General features: G+C 50.7%; 1 protein-coding gene and 1 pseudogene across 7 annotated transcripts in view; one reads left to right on the top strand and one right to left on the bottom strand.

The window, feature by feature from the left end:
* ZC3H7B (zinc finger CCCH-type containing 7B) overlaps window positions 1-13976 on the bottom strand; it is a 54252-nt gene that overhangs the window by 31633 nt on the left and 8643 nt on the right. For 4 of the 7 annotated variants that reach the window (XM_073788124.1, XM_073788126.1, XM_073788125.1 and 1 more), the window contains exons 2-3: window positions 7209-7420; window positions 1595-1653 (exon numbers count right to left, since the gene is read on the bottom strand). In XM_073788124.1, the coding sequence (XP_073644225.1) occupies window positions 1595-1653; window positions 7209-7420 (271 nt within the window). The remainder of the gene's footprint in view (window positions 1-1594; window positions 1654-7208; window positions 7421-13976) is intronic. The other 3 variants (XM_033865975.2, XM_033865976.2, XM_073788128.1) reach the window with 1 other exon arrangement.
* Window positions 3613-4748, top strand: LOC117314120 (large ribosomal subunit protein eL31-like; annotated as a pseudogene).

Below are 13976 nucleotides of genomic sequence, written 5' to 3' on the forward strand. Positions count from 1 at the left end.
GCTGCGGAGCAACTAAGCCCGTGCGCCACAACTACTGAGCCTGTGCTCTAGAGCCCGTGAGCCACAACTACTGAGCCCACGTGCCACAACTACTGAAGCCTGCATGCCTAGAGCCTGTGCTCCGCAACAAAGAGCAGCCCCCGCTCACCGCAACTAGAGAAAGCCCATGTGCAGCAACAAAGACCCAATGCAGCCAAAAACAAACAAATAAAAATAAATAAATTTACTAAAAAACCCCACAGAATTCTTAAAATAAATAACCAACAAGGACCTACTGTATAGGACAGGGAACTCTGCTCTGTAATAACCTAAATGGGAAAGGAAGTTGAAAATGAATAGATACTTGTATATGTATAACTGAATCACTTTGCTGTACATCTGAAACTAACACAACATTGTTAATCAACTATACTCCAATGTAAAGTAAAAATTTTTTAAAAAGACAGAATTCCCAAGGCTTGCCTTGTTCACCAGACTGGCCTCTGAATAAAACTCAGGCACTTTCCCAAAATCAAAGCCCTCGCCCACATGGAAGAAGAACCCCCAGTGAAGGGCAGCTCTGAGCCGGCCGGAGCCAGGAAAAGTGGCTGTGCTGCAAGCTGAGGGAGAGCGTGGTGTGTGAATATAAACAGGAGCAGACCCTGTGTGTGTGTGTGTGTGTGTGTGTGTGTGTGTGTGTGTGTGTGTGTGTGTGTGTGTGTGTGTGTGTGAAAAGGGACCCAGCTTGTGGTGAAAAGGCAGGTCGCGTTTTGCAGGTCTCTATGAGAGAACAAAATTGGGGAGTATATGAGGGTGTGTAGATGCAAATCCCAGTTCTGTGGGGAGTCGTACTTAAGAAAAAGAACACAAAATGAGAAACAAAGAATTGCTTAGGGAGCCTTTCGGGGCTTCAGAAAGGACCCGCGCAAGCGAGGGGCCAGGAGCTTATGCTTCGTTAGCACCACGATAAACACGCCTCTGAGGGTCCATTTCAGAGAGAGAAAAGAAAAGGGTGAGTAAAAATATTTTACGTGTAAAGAAAAAGATGAAAAAACAAACACGGCATGTGGGTACAGGGGGTAAATAATGCAAAGAGAGGTGGGCTTGGAGACAGCGAGACCCAGGTTAGAATTCCGTCATTTAATAGCTGTGTGACTGTAAACACGTTTCTTAACCTCTCTGAGCCTCAGTTTTCTCATCTGCAAAATGGAGACAAGACCACCTGCTTTACTGGGCTGCTGTGAAGATTAGAGAGATGACGGATGTGAAGGGCCCAGCACGGAGCCAGAAAGACATGCTCAGTAAGCAAGAACTAGGGATTTATTATAAGATGTGCACAGACAAGCAAGAGAATTAACAGGGAGCGTAGGAGCAGGCATGGAGGCGGAGAGTAAAAGGATATGCCAGATGAGACCAAAGGGTAACCAGGGCCAGGGAGCGCAGATGTGCGGGGCAGGTTCACGGCTCAGGGTTAGGGGTAACTCCGGCCCCTGCCATGCCAGCCCCTTCCCAGCCTGTCCCACCTCCCCGCTCCCCAACACACAGGCAGCCTGAGAGCGCGTGCTCTGGGGATGCCTCAGAGGACCCTGCCCAGCCGGGCCCACCGCACACTCACTGAATGAACTGCAGCCCCTTCTCGATGTCCGCTTTCCGTCTCTGCCTCTCCATCAGTCTCTGGGGAGAGAACACAGTCCATCAGGCAGTCAGCGGGGGCCAGTCACCGTCCAACCCCCAAGCCCCCAACGTGTGCTCCCTCACTCCCGTGCTCACCCCACCTCACAGGTGCCAGGGCGGGTGGCAGGAGTGTCCCCGAGGGCAGTGACCTGTCTCGAGGTCTACACAAAGTGTCTGAACCAGGCACACAGCTCTGCCCTCCACACCCACATCCCACTGGACCCTGAGTTTGCACAGTGACTTTGATGGGCCCAGCCTGCTTGGAGGCCACCTGCCCTTTCCCATGCATGGCTGGGGCTGCAATACTGCACGGGATACCCTCAAGTTCAAGGGAGAAACCTTGTTTCACCACTAAGCACAGTTTGGGGAGAAGAGACACAGAAAAACAATGCCGATGATCACAGCTACAATGTAGCACCACACGTGGGCCAGGCACTCTGTACGAGGGTCTCACTGAATCTGCCATGAGGCGGGTGTCATTTTGTCCCCATTTTACCAAGGAGGAAACCAAAGCTCAGGGAGCCCCCTTCATGAGCTGGCTGGTCCCCACTGCACCAGGCCGGGGTGGCCCGGTACCTGCACCATCTCGGCGAGGTGGAGGGAATTCCCCACGTTACGGATGAGGGAGACGGAGCCTCAGCGAGGCTGAGGGATGGCCCAAAGTTGCACAGCAAGTCAAAGGCACTGAACTCGTACAGGGATGTGCTCCGGAGATGAAGGGAGTGAAAACTGAAGGCGGGGGTGCTTAAGGAGAAGGGAGGCTCAGACAGAGCAGCTAGGGGTCTGGTACCTCCAGGGTGAGCCCCCGGGAGCTGGGAGCTCATGGCCAGATACAGACAGCCCACCTGGCTCCCCTTCCCGGCAACCATGGAGGTCAGCTGGTCCCACGCAGTGACAGCCAGGAGGGGGCTGGGCCTTCCCCGGGTCAGAATCTGAGGCTGGGGTGCCCACGGCCCAGCTGGCCAGCACTTTCTGCCCCAGACATTCATGGGCCCTTTCCATGCTCTGCCCCATCAAACCGTTACTGCAAGAGGATATGGGCAAGGCCGGGAGGTGGGACTGCCCAGCCCGGGACTGGGGGACGGGCCTCCCGCTTTGTACCTCGGCCCCCGCACAGCATCCACAGAGGGCCGGTATGCGGACACTGGGAGTGGATCCTCACTGCCTCACTGGCAAAGAGGTGTAAAAAGGTAAAAAACACCCAGCTACTTTGGAGAGGCAGCAAGTGTATCAAATTGACACCTTCCAAAAATTCTCTACTTCCTTGTCCTTTATTTCCACCTGGGTTCTACAACGTTGTCTTCACATAAGGTAAGCAGGCAGGGGTCACTAAGCCCGTTTTACAGATGAGGAAAGTGGGGCACGAAGAAGTGAACTCTCTTTCCCAAGGTCACTCGACCAGTGAGCGGGCAAACAGGGCTGGAACCCAGCTTGTCAAGGGCCACATCCTGCCCCACACTCTGAGCTGTGAGACGCCGTGTGGCCCGGGGCCAGCAGGGTGTCCGTGAGGATCCAAGGAGACGAGAGTGTGGGAGCCAAGAGCTCAGGCCACCAGAACCTCCCTCCTCCCGCTTGTCCTTCCCAGGAGGGGTAGAGCCACACCGCGTCCTCAGGCTCCCAGAACACTGTCGCGCACAGCAGCTCCCCACCCCAGGCAGGGCCAGGGCCACTGGCAAGGGCTCACTACACGCCTGCTTGCCCTGCCAGGGCCTTGGGCCAGGGCTCTGGACTCAGACCTGGGTGTGAAGGCCAGCATGTGCACACAATGTGACTTTGGACCTCAGTCATATTCCTGATGGGGAAAGTGGGGTTGATGGCACTCCCACCGCATTGGCTGTCCTGAGAGGTTAGACTCGTGCAGAGCGCCTGGCTCAGAGCAACAGTCCGACAACCGCGGAAGTGTGTGTCCTCCAGCACCGCCCCTCCCTCCTGCCAAAACCTCTGCAAGTGTCTCCTGGGATGGACACAAAGATCCTGTTCTCCTGCAGGAGGCAGGCTGCAGTGGCCCTGGGCCGCCTGTGCCTCGCCGAGCAGGTCTCTTGGTCGGTCTCTCTGTCCTCAGTGTCCCTGTCTGTGACACAAGCTCTCATCATCCTCACACCCATGCCCCACGCAGGCTTCCAGCCGGAACAGGCTGCTGGGCTTTCCTGTCTCCTAGCCTGCGCCTCTGCAGTTCCTTCCACCTGGGCAGCCATGCTCCTCTCAAACCTGTGAACGAAATTCCATCCATCCTTCAAAGCCTGGCTCCTCCATGGAGCCGCTCCTGGCCCCGTCGACACGACCATCACACACTCATTCACCCTATTTCCTGGGGGCCTGGGGTCAGGCCCAGTCCTTGCCCTGGAAGAGAGGGTCTTCAGGTGGGGAAGACAAGGGTGCACCGATCACCACACAGGGAGGCCCGGCACCGGCAGGGGAGCTGTTGGATGGGGGAAGGTGCCGCTGGCCGTCACACACAGGTGTAGCCACAGCTGCCACGCCCATCCCTCCACACCACCTGCCCCAGACAAGGACCAGCCTCCTCACTGCCCCCATCTCCTCAAGGTCATCACAGGGGTCTTTCAAACCACAAATCAGACTCTGTCCTATCCAGCCCGGAGCCTCTCTTTACCTTTCCAGCTGGTCCAGCTCCCCACACCATCTTTTCCAACCCCGGCCCGGCAGGACGGCTCCCGCAAAGAAGGGTGGCGAGAAGAAGAAGGGCTGGTCCACCATCAACGAGGTAGCGACCAGAGAATACTGTCAACATTCACAGGCACATCCATGGGGTGGGTTTCAAGAAGCGCGCCCCTCGGGCACTCAAAGAAATCCAGAAATCTTCCACAAAGAAGATGGGAACTCCAGATGGACGCATTGACACCAGGCTCAACAAAACTGTCTAGGTCAGAGGAATAAGGAATGTCCCATACCGTATCCGTGTGTGGTTGTCCAGAAAACATAATGAAGAGTTACCAAACAAACTCTATAAGTTGGTTACCTAGGTACCTGTCACCACTTTAAAAAATCTACAGTTAATGTGGATGAGAACTAACTGGTGATCGTCCAATAAAGTTATAGAACCACACACACACACACACACACACACACACACACAATTCCCCACACCAGCCCATGCCTCGTGGGAACACCTGACCTATTACGCTCCCTCACCCCCAACCCCCGGCCCCGTTCAGCCCAAAGTCCTCTCAGAAAACCTCAGTGGTCAGACGCATGTCTGAGTCAGTTCTCTAGGCCCTGAGGTCTGAGCAAACAGAAACAAATGCTGCCTGTGACCATCCCAGTGGTAATTCCTGATAAGTCTGAAGTCCATGCCAGGGAATAAGCATTCTCTGCCCCAGGCAGCATGAAGAAGGCTCCTCACCCGGTGGGCGTGAATCCACTTCTCTAACCACCAAAATCCCAAAGGAGCAGTGCAGCCATGGTCATGGGCTATGGAGAGGGGTTTGGATCCCCCGAGTGGCAGTTTCCTGCCGGGTAAATTGGAGATTACAACTAGCACCCATCAACAGGATTAATACATAGAAGGCACTCATTTCAGGGCCTGGTATACCGCAGACACTTAATAAATGGTGGCTGTTAGATCAGAGTTCCTGTGCTGGACATTCAAGTCAACGTTTGCCATATGCCCATTATATGCAGATGAGAAGGCCAGGGTGCCTTCCCTACTCAGGCCTTACAACCTAGTTAGAGGCATACAAAGATATCCCAGCAGCTGTACCCCAAACCAGGCTCCTGTGGTAAACAGGCTGGGATGAGGCACAAAGAAAGTGGAAGCTCCTCAAAAGGGGCAACGTCTGAATTGGGTTTTGAAGGTTGAGTAGGAGTTGGCTCCTTGGTGTCAGGGAGGGCAGGCCTTCTGGCGGGCTGCATGTGATGGTTTATGAAATCACTGTCATCTTCCACATTTTATCTGATCCTGACTGTGGGCTGGACCATGCTGGGACCCACATTTGAGAGACGGGGAGAGTGAGGCTCAGACGGCTCACAAGGCCTACAACTGCTGACTTTAGGTTGGTAAAGACACTGCTGCCCTCCCCCCTCAAAGGCACAGTAGAGGCGGAACCGCTCAGCAAACTTCCCAGGCACCTGAGCCTGTGCTTGGTGTCCATGAGCGCTTGTGTCCCACAGAAGGCAGATGTGTCTGTGGAGTGACTAGGGGGAAGGCTCCCACAAAAAAAATATGTTTCTCTCAATTTCCTGTCCCAGGATCTATATATCGACCACTCTAGATTCATTTTATTGAGTGTAAAGTTCCCAGGCCAGGGCTGGCAAATAGATTTCATCTCATTAGCAAAACTGCCAGTCACCTAATGCCCCACACGCCTCCCTTTTCCTCAGTTTCCCTGCCCTGGGAAGAACCTTTTTATAGGTGGTTGTTATGAATTAAATGTTTGTGTCCCCAGTAAATTAATATGTTGAAGCCCTAACCCCTAGTGTGACTGTACTTGGAGAAGGGGCCTCTGAGGAAGTAATTCAGGTGAAATGTGGTCACGAGGGTAGGGCTCTGATCCAGAATTTTCTTCTGGTAGCCTGGCTAGACGAATACAGATTTTGGTACTGAGAAGTGGGGTGCTGCTATAACAAACAGTAGAAATACAGTAAAAATAAAAACAGTAAAAATACAAAAGTGGCTTTGGAGCTGGACGATGAGTAGAGGCTGAAGGAGTTTTGAGGTACATGCTAGAAAAACCCCCAGACTGCCATGAAAGGACTGTTGGTAAAAATACGGACACTAAGGCAATTCTGGTGAGACTGCAGATGAAGATGAAGGACAGGTTATTGGAAAGTGGAGGAAAGGTGATCCTTGTTAGAAAGTGGCAAAGGACTTGGCCGAATAGTGTTCTAGCGTTCGGTGGAAGGTAGACTTTGCAAGCGATGAAACGATATTTAGCAGAGGAGCTTCCTAAGCCAGGTATGGGAGTTGTGGCATGAGTCCTCCTTACCGCTTACGGTAAAACACGAGAGAAGAGAGATGAATTGAAGAAGGAATCGTTTAACAAAAGGCACCAGAACTTGAAGAATCAGAACATTCTCAGCTTATCCATATTGCAAAAAATGAGAAGGAGTGTTCTGAAGAGAACACCTAGGGTGTGGCTGAACAACCGTGTGGTAAGGAGATCAGTATGCATCAAATCAGCCATCAGCAGAAGTCGGAAACAGAGATGGGATTATACCAGCAGAAATAATTCCAGTTTGAACTAAAGGGGACAGAGAAGGCTGGATGACGGAATGCAGGAAGGCTGCAGGACTTCTGGAAGGAATTCTACAGGACAGGATCATAGAGCCATTTGGCTGCAAACATGCTCTATCCTTTAAGAAAAGGGAAATATAACCCCAAAGATAATTCAGAGATCATCAGGGCTGCCTCCTTGGTTTCAAAGGGTGGGGCTACTGCCTCCTTTTCAACAGGCCCAGAGCCTTGGGGGGCAAAGTGCTGGAAGAGCTGTGGGGGTGATGCTGTGCCCCAGCGGGCCGGGAAGGGGGAGCATCAAGCCAAAGATGCTTCTCCAGCCTGAAAATCGAATGGAATTTGCCCCATTGGGCTTTGGACTTGCCTGGAACCTGTGACCTCTTTCCTCTTTCCGATGAATCCCTTTTGGAATGGAAACGTCTATCCCATGCCTGTCCCACCACTGTATTTTGAAACCTTCTAACTTGTCTGGTGTCATAAGTTCACAGCTGGAGAGGAATTCTGCTTCAGGATGAATCACACCTCCAGTCTTAACCGTATCGGATTCAGATGAGACTCTGAACTTGAGACTTGATGCTGGAATTAGATAAGAATTCGGGCGCTGTCGGGATGGAATGAATCCATTTTGCATGTGATGAGAACATGAATTTGGGGGGGGGCAAGGGCAGAATTGATAGATGGAACGTTTGTGTCCCCCGAAAACCTTATGTTGGAAGCCCTAACCCCCAATGTGACTGTTTGGAAACAGGGCCTCAAAGGAGGTAATTAAGGTTAAATGGGGTTATAAGGGTAGGGTCCTGATCTGCTAGGATTAGTGTCTTTATTAGAAGAGACACCAGAGAGTTCTCCCTCCCTCTCCCCGCAAGCAGGCATCACCAAGGAAAGGCCAGATGAGGCCACAGTGAGAAGGCGGCCAGCTGTCTGCAAGCACAAGAGAGCTCTCACTAGAAACCAAATCCGCCAGCACCTTGATCTGGGTCGTCCACCCTCCAAAACTGCGAGAAAATAAATTTCTGTCGTTTAAGACGCCCGGTCTATGACACTTTGTTATAGCAGCCAGAGCAGACTAAGACAGTGGTTAAAAAAGATCATGTGTTCTCAGCTAAAGAGGGAGGCGAGTTCCTTGAGGGTCAGGCACGACTCGGATAGGGCACTTGGTGGAGGAGCAAGGAGCATGTGAGCCAAACAAATCTCATTCCTTTTTACAGAAAAGAGACTCCCACCGCCAAGCTGGGCAGCCCCCCAACCCTGGGGCCAGGTTCTTATAATTTAGGAATTTCAAGATGGATCTGCCTCAAATGGGCTCTTCTCAGAAATACAGCTGTGAATTAGAGCCAACAGAAAATGATTCCCTCAGTGTATCAGCATGGTACCTGACCTCACACCCAGGTGCACACCTGGGTTCAACTCCAAGATCTGTTCCCTATTAGCTGCATACAAGCTGCTTAATTTCTCGGTGTCTCACTTCCCTCGCCTCTAAAACAGGAAAAGTAATATCTACTGTAAAGGGGTGATGTGAAGGTTCAATAAGATGTCTGACACAAGATAAACATTTAATATCAACTATTTTTATTTTATAATCATTATGATTACTTTAAAAGATGGGCAAAGAACATGAACAGGAAATTCACAGGAAATATAATTCATTAAGAAAAGTTACTCGGGGAGACTTCCCTGGTGGCGCAGTGGTTAAGAATCCGCCTGCCAACGCAGGGGACAGGGGTGCGATCCCTGGTCCAGGAAGATCCCACATGCTGCGGAGCAACAAAGCCCGTGCGCCACAACTACTGAGCCTGCGCTCTAGAGCCCGCGAGCCACAACTACTGAGCCTGTGTGCCACAATTACTGAAGCCTGCGTGCCTAGAGCCCGTGCTCTGCAACAAGAGAAGCCACTGCTACGAGAAGCCCGTGCACTGCAATGAAGAGTAGCCCCCACTCGCCACAACTAGAGAAAGCCTGTGCACAGCAACGAAGACTGAATGCAGCCAAAAATAAATAAAAATAAATAAATAAATTCATTTAAAAAAAAAAAAACGATCCTCAGGGAATTCCCTGGCAGTCCAGTGGTTAGGACTCAGTGCTTTCACTGCTAGGGGCCTGGGTTCGATCCCTGGGTGGGGAACTAAGATCCCACAAGCTGCATGGCACAGCCAAAAAAAAGGAAAAGAAACTCACTGATGACAGAACCACATGTTAAAACAACAAGACAACACTTTTCACTCATGAGGCTAATGAGAGAAGAGAGCCAGGTCGATGAGGCGGAGGAATGGGCACTCTCCAACACTGCCAATACAGTGAGTGTGTGAACTGATGGTGTCTGAGAAGCAACGTCTACCAAAATGAGCAAGCTGCCTACCCACCAGCCAGCTCCCCTTCCTCCTCCCTGGCACTGCCCCAATACTGTTGCTTTCCCAGGTACCCCGGTGAAGCTGCACTGGGCTAAACCAATCGTAATGGTCCTTTTCCTCGCCAGGATTGGCTTGGACGAGGGCATGTGACATCACCCTGGCCAATAGGAAGGAGAGGAAATCAGCTAAGGGGCTTCTGGGAAAGACTTCCTTCACACTTAAAATGGGACAGGAGAAATAATCCCTTTTCCTGCTGCTGTATGGCAAAGCGTAGTAAGGAGATGGCAGAGAAGAAAGACTGCCCAAAGGTGTTTAATAAACTGACTCAATGAACTGCTCCCCCTCATTTATCACTTGAGATTTTAATAAACTCCATTTTGAGGAAGGAATTCTGTTACTTGCAGTCAAAAGCCTTCCAAATGATAAAATGCCCTTTCCCTTTGACCCAGAAATTTCTCTTCCAAGAATTTAACCTACCAAAATCCTTGTACAAGCCCTCAAATTATATTTGTACAGGGATTTTAAAAATATATTTATTTATTTATTTGGCTGCACTGGGTCTTAGCTGCGGCACTCAGGATCTTCACTGCTGCGTGCAGGATCTTCGTTGAAGCGTGCGGGACCTTTTAGTTTAAGCATGCGGAATTTTTAGTTACAGCATGCAGGCTCTTAGTTGCAGGCATGCGGATCTAGTTCCCTGACCAGCGATCAAACCCGGGCCGCTGCATTGGGAGCACGGAGTCTTAACCCCTGGACCACCAGGGAAGTCCCCAGGGATTCTTTTTCTTTTTTTTTTAAAGAGAAAAAAACTAGAAGCAACCTTAATGTCCACCAGTAGAGAATAGCTTAATCAATCACTTGCATTATGGAATACAATGCAGCTATTGAATCTATATGTACTGTCATGGAGATGTCTCTGTACGTGGTTGAGAAAGGAAAAAAGCAGATTTCAGAACATCCTGGGTTGTATGATTACCTCTGTGTGAGAGAATATTCTCCAATTTAACTGGTTCTCTCTGGGAACTGGGATCTGCCAAGAGGCAACAGACCACTTTCCTTTCCGCTTTATATACCTCACCATGGTTTGGACTTTTTGCGGAGAGCAAGTATTAGCCTTGTAATCTAAAATACAAAATGAGATGACTGACATCAGGCCAACAGTAGGACAGGGGCCAAATGGGAACCAGTAGCCTGATTTTAAGCCCAGTGCTCCAGGACTGCCAAAATGTCCATGGACTGTTCTTCCCAAGAAAAAGACCAAACCGTTGACCTGAGAACCATGAAGGAAACACATTGTTTTTTCCATTTTGGAGAAGGGTTTGAAGATGACAGAATTTTAAAGACTCAGATCTTCATCAGACCAGGCAGGGACTGTGCTAGCCCCTCCCAAATCTCCACGTCTGGCCCATGCTTGACACAGAGGAAGTGCTCAGGAAATGGTGATTTGGATGAAAAAGAAATGGATGAATGTGCATCAACTCACCCAATGCAAGCACTACCTAGATAAGAATGAATGAGTGTTGAATACATAAATGAGCAAAACTGAGACCGAGATAAATTCACAATCAGGTAATAATATTAACATTTCCTGAGTGGCTACCGTGTTCCAGGGGCTGTCATGATCCCTATACACATAATACCTTCCTTAAGGATTGCACAATCCTATGAGCTAGGGATTGCTATCATTCTCATTTTGTGGAGGAGGAAACAGAGGCACAGAGAAGTCAAGTGACTTGCCCAAGGTCACACAGCTGAAACAAGGCAGACCTGGGATTCAAACCCTAGCAGCCTGGCCCCAGGGCCCACACACATCACCATAATTACCCTTATTGTCGCCCATTAAGTAATCAGACCCAGCCCCAGGACCCTGAGTGTGTCATCATGCTCAAGACTCCCCCACCCCCAAAATAATTCCCTCCTCTGCTCCTGAATCCCCTTCTGGCTAGCACAACCTTGACTCCCTTTCTTGGTCACATTTAAAAAAAATTTTTATTGGAGTATAGTTTACAATGTTGTGTTAGTTTCAGATGTATAGCAAAATGAATCAGTTGTACATACACGTATATCCACTCTTTTTTTTTTTAAGATTCTTTTCCCATATAGGCCATTACAGAGTATTGAGGGGAGTTCCCTGTGCTCTACAGCAGGTTCTTCTTAGTTACCTATTTTATATACAGTAGCGTGTATATGTCAGTGCCAATCTCCCAATTTATCCCTTCCGCCTCTTGGTCACATTTCGTGAAAGGGTTGTCTATGCTGTTCCCACATCCTCACTTCCTACTCCCAGCAAGCCCATGCCCACTCCACTGAGGGTGCCTGCCAAGGGTCCTCCCCATCCCAGGGGCCTCCGAGCTGCTGAGTCCAGTGGGGGACAGCTTTTCACTGGCCTTTTCTAGGACCCCTGGCTGCATCTGCTGGTCCTCCACTCCTCTGCCCAGGTCTTCCAGTTAAGGGACGGTGCTCTCCTCACTTGACATGCTCTCCCCAGATGAGCTCTTGCATTTCATGATCTCATGAGTCATGTCAGTGACTCACAAATCTATTCCTCCCACCAGGCTCACCCCCTCCCCAGTATTTCAGATTCACATCTCTTACCTTCTGGGAAGCACTTACCCAGATGTCCAATCCCCAAACTGTTGAGGACCTCTGTGCCTTTCCTCATCCTGAACCCTCTACGTGGAACGCCCTCCTCCTCCCCAGCCCGCCCCCAGCCAACTCCTACTCATCCTTTACGACCCAGCTTGGATGACTCCGTGTCCAGAAAGTCCTCCCTGGCGCCCATCCCGGTTGGGCTGGGTGTTCTTCTCACTCAACACATCCCAAACTTAACTCAGCAGCTTCTCCCCTAATCCTGCTCCTCCGCCATTATTCCCCAACTCTAGTCCTAGATCCAACCGTCATCCTGTTCTCAATCTCCAATTCCTTCCACCTTCACCTCCCAAACACTTCTTCACTCTTCTCCCATCAGCTCCACTAGCAGGCCCTCATCATCTCTGGCCAGCAGCCTCCGTCGAGCTCCCTCCAATCTGCTGCCACTTGGTGGTCAGGGGTATCCGACATACATGTCAACGTCACTCCCCCGTGCGACATCAAAACCCTCCCAGGTGCCTGCACACGCACAAATGAATGTAGGTTTAAGAAAAGGCGGAAAGTGAATAAGCTCTGTAGTCCACTAATGTACCGATGCCAGTTTTCCGGTTTTGATCATGTATATTGGCTGTATATCCCCATCAAGGGAAGCTGGGTGAAGGGAACTCTTTGTTACCGTTTTTGTAACTTCCTGTGAAGAAAGTTAGAAAACAAACCAAACCTTGCATGACACCCACTACCAGGAGGACAAAGGCCAAGCTGCTCATCCAGGTCACACAGCACCCACCCATGGCCAGGCCTGGAATGCGACACTCCAGCAACTTTGGAGCACCCAGCTTCCCATTCAAGCTGCCCGCTCTTCCTGGAACAACCCTAATGCCCAGTGCTTCTTTAAAGCTCAGCTGAGGGCTACCCTGGTGGTGCAGCGGTTAAGAATCCGCCTGCCAAAGCAGGGGACACGGGTTCGAGCCCTGGTCCGGGAAGATCGCACATGCCGCGGAGCAACTAAGCCCGTGTACCACAACTACTGAGACTGTGCTGTGGAGCCCGCGAGCCACAACTACTGAGCCCACGAGCCACAACTACTGAAGACCGCGTGCCTAGAGCCTGTGCTCCACAACAAGAAAAGCCACCGCAATGAGAAGCCCACGCGCTGCAACAAAGAGTAGACCCCGCTCGCTGCAACTAGAGAGAGACCACGCAGCAACGAAGACCCAATGCAGCCAAAAAATAAATAAATAAGAGGATTAACAAATTAAAAAAAAAAAAAAGCTCAGCTGAGGTGGCTCCTCTACCAGGAAGCCTTCCTTCCCCAAACCCCACCTTTGCACAGCACCCCAAGCTCACAAGCACTGCACCGATCCTAGTTAATGTTCCCATTCTCTCCCTAAACTAGGAGCTCCTTGAAGCCAGAAGCTGGGTCTGATTCATCTCTGAGCAGCACAGAGAAACATATTCTGAGTAAGTGGAGTCTCATAAATCCTAGAATAACAGTGAAGATGTGGGTTTCAGTAATCTTTTTTTTTTTTTTTGGCATACCGCGTGGCCTGCGGGATCTTAGTTCCCCAACCAGGGATGGAACCCGGGCCCTTGGGCAGTGACAGCATGGAGTCCTAACCACTGGACCGCCAGGGAAATCCCTCAGTCATCATTTATTAAGCACTTTCTCTTACCAGGTATTATTCTAAGAGCTTTAAGTATAATACTTAATCCTCATAACACCCCTTAAGAAAGTACTACTATCATCCTCATTTTACAGATGAGGAAACCAAGGCACAAAGAGGTGAAGTGACCAGCCAGGGTTAGTTACTAAGTGACAGAGCTGGGCTTTGAACTCTGGTAGTTGCATTCTGGAGACCACGCAGTGTCACCTCCTGACTCAAAAGTGCTCCCTCACCCCCACAGGCCACCTTCAGCCTAGACCCACACTGCACCCTGCCACCCCACCCCGAGCACTCACGTGCCCCAGGGCAGCCTGCAGACGGGCCACGCACAGCATGAACACCACCTGAGCTTACGTCATCTCCACGCCAGGTACTTCTCCTGACTCACCAGGCCCTCGATGGCTTACTCCGAGAGACCAGGAAGGCTTTAATTTCACAGTCCCCGACCTCACTCATCAGCTTTCTGGGTCTGCATGGAGCCCGAGGACCCTCTGCTCCAAGGAGGTCAGGGAGGGGTCTCAGCTCACTTCT

This window comes from Tursiops truncatus, chromosome 11 (genome assembly GCF_011762595.2).
Source record: "Tursiops truncatus isolate mTurTru1 chromosome 11, mTurTru1.mat.Y, whole genome shotgun sequence".
Taxonomy (NCBI): Eukaryota; Metazoa; Chordata; class Mammalia; order Artiodactyla; family Delphinidae; genus Tursiops; species Tursiops truncatus.